This window comes from Armigeres subalbatus, chromosome 1 (genome assembly GCF_024139115.2).
Source record: "Armigeres subalbatus isolate Guangzhou_Male chromosome 1, GZ_Asu_2, whole genome shotgun sequence".
NCBI lineage: Eukaryota > Metazoa > Arthropoda > Insecta > Diptera > Culicidae > Armigeres > Armigeres subalbatus.
Genome location: NC_085139.1, coordinates 40709447 through 40714687, shown reverse-complemented (window position 1 = coordinate 40714687; position 5241 = coordinate 40709447). Strand labels below are relative to the sequence as shown.

The window sequence follows — 5241 nt, the reverse complement described above, 5'->3', positions numbered from 1 at the left end:
GCTAAATTTAAACTTTAAATTGGTTACCATAGCAACGTAATTTTCAATCTTAGCAACCTGCGAGTTGCCCGAGCCTAACTCGATCTCTTTTGCATTTAGTCGTGGTCTAGTGAAGACGCAATAAAATTAGTTATTCCGTAATTAGTAAAACCACGTTTTTCACTATTTCGGCTGATCCCGAAACACAACATTTGGCGACGAGGTGAAAGTGAATAAGATTGTTCCTTACGCAACAAATTCAAATTCGGCGCAGTGCGAAAATGGCGACAAATTCAGTTCCGGCACACGGAGAGGAAATCCAGCAAGCGATTCTGCAAATGGCTGACTTGCTCCAATGGTTGGCCACACCGACGCCGATCAACCAGGAGAAAGTTCTAGAGTCCCTTTCCACAAACATGATTGAATTTGTGTTCGATCCCGACAATGGCATCACGTTTGAAAAGTGGTTTGCACGTTATTCGGACCTTTTCGACAACGACGCCCGGAATCTCGATGACGCGGCCAAGGTACGTCTTCTCTTGCGGAAGCTGGATCATGCTTCACACAGCCGCTATGTGAACTACATCCTGCCCAGGCTTCCGAAGGACATCCAGTTCATTGACACGGTTTCCACGCTGAAGAAAATTTTCGGCACGTCAACATCTGTTTTCAACAAACGCTTTCAATGCTTGCAGCTGGTAAAAAGCGAAGCCGAAGACATTATCAGTTACGGAGGAAAGGTAAACCGTGCATGCGAGGAGTTTGAATTCGCAAAAGTAAGTATCGATCACTTCAAGTGCTTGGTTTTCGTATGTGGTCTTAAGGCATCACGCTACGCGGACGTTCGGGCACGTCTTCTTTCCCGCATGGAGGGCGAGACCGCTAACGCACCGGTGACTCTCCAAACGCTCATCGACGAGTTCCAGCGACTAGTCAACCTCAAGGCGGACACGACGCTCATCGAAAAACCATCGGTTTCGAAGCACGTGGTCCACTCGATCTCGGAGAAAAAGGAGCATCAGTCGCAACGTCCATCGAAAGCAAAAGGTAAGCAACTACCATCTACACCATGCTGGCAATGTGGTCAAGTTCACTACGTCCGTGACTGGCCATTTTCCGACTATCGCTGCAAAACATGCAATCGAGTCGGCCACAAGAAAGGTTACTGCGGCTGAATCAAGAAATCGCCCGGCGGTAATTCCAGCCCAGCTCAATCGACCGCAAAGAACCCTGTAATGAAGAAAAAGAAATCTGGTGGTTACAGTTCCAGAGCAGTCTCCTTGATGAACCATATCGCGAACCGATAAAAAAAAGTTAAGATTCGTGACGACAATCATCAACGATGTCACAACGTCGTTGCAACTCTATTCCGCAAGCGACATCACGATAATCTGCGAACAAACATGGCATCAACTGGGTAACCCACAAACGACGACCCCGTCGATCAACGCAGTCAACGCATCCGGCGAACCACTGGGGCTCATTGGCGATTTTGAATTCAATGTCACGCTCAACGGGACAACGAAACGTGGCAAATGTTTTGTCTCGTCATCCCCTAGCCTCAACGTTTTCGGCATCGATTGGATCGATATGTTCAATCTGTGGGCACTGCCATTCGATTCGATCTGCAACAGCATCTCTTCGACAACCAAACCAGCGTTTGATGACGAGATCCAAAAGCTCCGGAGTGACCATCCGAACGTGTTCGACGACTCGCTAGGACACTGCACAAAGACAAAGGTAAAACTTTTCCTTAAACCTAACGAAAAACCTGTTTTTTGCCCAAAGCGCCCGGTTCCATTCAACACAATTCCATTGGTTGACACCGAGCTAAACCGTCTCGAATCCATGGGAATCATCACTCCAATCGATTTTTCGGAATGGGCCGCTCCGATCGTTGCTGTCCGTAAACCCAATGGACGAGTTCGCATCTGCGCGGACTATTCGACAGGACTGAACAATGCGTAGGAAGCAAACCATTATCCTCTGCCGACGCCTGAAGAAATTTTTGCTCAGTTGGCTGGTAGTCGTGTCTTTAGCATCATCGATTTGTCGGACGCATACCTACAGGTCGAAGTGGATGACGATTCAAAGAAGCTACTGACCATCAACACACACAAAGGGCTCTTTAAATTCAATCGTCTTGCTCCAGGGGTGAAATCTGCGCCAGGAGCATTCCAGCGATTGACCGACAGCATGATTGCCGACATTCCAGGCATTCGCTCCTTCATCGATGACGCAATAGTTTTCGGTCCTACCTGGGAGGCGCACGCAGAGTCGCTCAACAAGCTGCTGACTCGACTTGAGCACTATGTATTCCATGTGAAGGCGGAGAAATGAAAGTTTTTCCAGGCTGAACTTTGCTATCTGGGTCACATCGAGGATTGTCATGGTATTCGTCCGGATCCAGAGTAGCTGCAAGCCATCGACAAAATTCCAGCACCAACCAACGTGACCGAACTGCGCTCATTTCTCGGGGCCGTCAACTACTACGGTAGGTTTGTGCGCAACATCCACGAGCTAAGACAACCGCTTGACCAGCTACTAAAGAAGGATGTCAAGTGGCAGTGGAACGACCGATGTCAGCAGTCGTTTAAAAAGTTCAAAGCGATTCTACAGTCCGAGCTTTTATTGACGCACTACGATCCGACGCTACCTATCATCGTTGCAGCAGATGCCTCCAACACTGGTATTGGTGCGGTGATCCTGCACAAATTTGCGGATGGCAAACTGAAAGCCGTTCAACACGCTTCTCGTTCGCTCACACCCGCCGAGCAAGGTTATGGTCAACCGGAGAAAGAAGCACTGGCGCTTGTCTACGCGGTGACAAAGTTTCATAAATTCCTCTTGGGACGCCACTTCACATTGCAGACTGACCACAAACCACTTCTCGCAATCTTCGGCTCGAAGAAGGGTATTCCGCTCCACACAGCCAACCGACTGCAACGATGGGCGCTAATTATGCTCAATTACGATTTTGACATCCAGCACATTTCTTCCAACGATTTCGGTTGCGCAGACATGCTGTCCCGGCTTATCGACCGTACTGCTCGACCGGAAGAGGAATACGTCGTAGCAGCAATCAACCTGGAAGAAGACATAGTGAGTATCATTAACGACTCGTTAGACAAACTTCCAGTGACATTCACAGCATTACAACAAGCGACGAAGAAGAGCACCGTTCTACAATTGGTGGCCAAATTCATCGAGGAAGGTTGGCCACGGGATTCGAAGTCGATCACAAACCCAGATCTCTTGCCGTACTACAATCGGCGGGACTCGCTCAGCATCGTCAATGGCTGCGTGATGCTACACGACCGTGTAGTAGTTCCTCACCAGTTCCAGAGAAAAATCTTGAGACAGTTCCATCAGGGCCACCCGGGAGTGGTTCGCATGAAGGCAATTGCTCGCAGTTTCGCCTACTGGCCCGGCATTGACATCGAGATTGAAGAATTCGTGCGCAACTGCAGTCCCTGCTGCATAGCCGGAAAAGCACCGGTCAAAACGACGCTCGAGTCGTGGCCTGCACCGTCGAAGCCATGGTCCAGAATACACATCGACTATGCCGGACCGGTCGATGGCGTGTATTTTCTGGTCGTGGTGGATCCGTTCTCCAAGTGGCCGGAAGTTTTCGCAACCAGAACGACAACAGCAAGCACCACTACGCGACTGCTCTACGAATTGTTCGCTACATTTGGTATACCGGAAACCATCGTTTCGGACAATGGTCCTCAGTTCGCAGGGCATGACTTCCGGACTTTCTGTCAAAACCTAGGTATACAACATCTTCGGACAGCACCGTATCATCCACAATCCAACGGATTAGCTGAACGTTTCGTTGATACGGTAAAGAGGAGCCTTCGAAAAATTCGTTCGGGGGGAGAATCACTAGACGATGCATTGCGAACGTTTTTGCAAGTCTATCGTACAACTCCGACCAGCGACCTCGACGGAAAATCACCAGCAGAAGTAATGTTCGGAAGGCGTATACGAACAGTTTCGTCACTCCTGCTCCCACAGTCTGGCTGCCGTAGTCCGTTGACAAGAAAATCTAAAAGGCAAAATGAATCGTTTAATCAGAAGCACGGTGCCATTGCGAAGATATTCCAACCCGGTGACTCTGTCTATGCACAAGTACACCAAGCCAATTCCTGGCAATGGGAATCAGCCACCGTAATCGAACGCATCGGGAAGGTCAACTACAATGTTTTCCTGGTAGACAGACAACGATCCGCTCGCATGCGACCAAATTTAAAAAAAACGCGCAATTGATCCAGTCCGAACGAATTCTACATCGCTTTCCATCTTTGTGGACGATCAGGTTATCCAGTCCTATTCCGGTCCGCGATCCAGTTCCTGCTCCAGAGAGTCCCGTGGTACCTGCTGCATCCGAAAGAGATTCTGGCGATTCGGAATACTTTTCTGAGTCCGATTTTGAAGAAGAGCCAATACTAGAACCAACTGTCAACAACAAACCAAAACGAACAGTGCGGCTACCAGCAAGATTCGAGCCGTACTATTTGAACTAAAGGGGGGAGATGTTAGGTGTGATCGTAGCACACCACGCTAAATTTAAACTTTAAATTGGTTACCATAGCAACGTAATTTTCAATCTTAGCAACCTGCGAGTTGCCCGAGCCTAACTCGATCTCTTTTGCATTTAGTCGTGGTCTAGTGAAGACGCAATAAAATTAGTTATTCCGTAATTAGTAAAACCACGTTTTTCACTATTTCGGCTGATCCCGAAACACAACAACAATCATGGTTTGTTTCAGCAGGTGAGATAATTATCATATCGAGATCTAGAAGGTTTTCTCACAAATGCGTATTTCGTAGTCGTAGCAAATCAGAAATATTACACCAACGTAGTACTCAAAAAGCGCGAAATTACTTCAAGTCTAAACTTTTGCCATGAGCAAAAATCACTTTAATTCGCTTGGTTCCTATCGCATCGAACGCTTTCCGGTTCGCCTAGAAAGCGAAACTTTTTGGCTCGCTCCCCAGTTTCACGGAAGGGTGCGTACCACGACGGCATCGCCATTCGAAATTCGAATTACCAACACCCATCTCTAGACCTTGCTCGGCCGCATTGACTTATGCAAAGCAATTCGCCATCGGTACGGCATCGGCAAGAAAATGATAAAACGAGATTCCAATACCAACGGTTGTATAGTGTGAGTAGCATTGCGTGGAGCAGCGAGCACGGAATCTGGGGTGGAAATTGTTTGAATAATTTCCAAAACTTTGCCATTTATTCCGTAG

At 48.1% G+C, this 5241-nt stretch overlaps 1 protein-coding gene across 1 annotated transcript; it reads left to right on the top strand.

The window, feature by feature from the left end:
• Positions 1-260: 260 nt before the first annotated feature.
• On the top strand, positions 261-4508 carry LOC134206112 (uncharacterized protein K02A2.6-like). The gene is made up of 6 exons (XM_062681805.1): positions 261-1076; positions 1294-1719; positions 1768-1943; positions 2019-2292; positions 2395-3722; positions 4301-4508. The coding sequence occupies exons 1-6, from the start codon at positions 261-263 to the stop codon at positions 4506-4508; spliced, it is 3228 nt and encodes a 1075-aa protein (XP_062537789.1).
• Positions 4509-5241: the final 733 nt, after the last annotated feature.

Coding starts and splice junctions, on each gene's coding strand:
- LOC134206112 (XM_062681805.1), top strand. CDS start 261: ATGGCGACAAATTCAGTTCCGGCACACGGAGAGGAAATCCAGCAAGCG. Junction 1,077..1,293: donor AATGTGGTCAAGTTCACTAC/GTCCGTGACTGG, acceptor GATAAAAAAAAG/TTAAGATTCGTGACGACAAT. Junction 3,723..4,300: donor AATGGTCCTCAGTTCGCAGG/GCATGACTTCCG, acceptor GTGGACGATCAG/GTTATCCAGTCCTATTCCGG.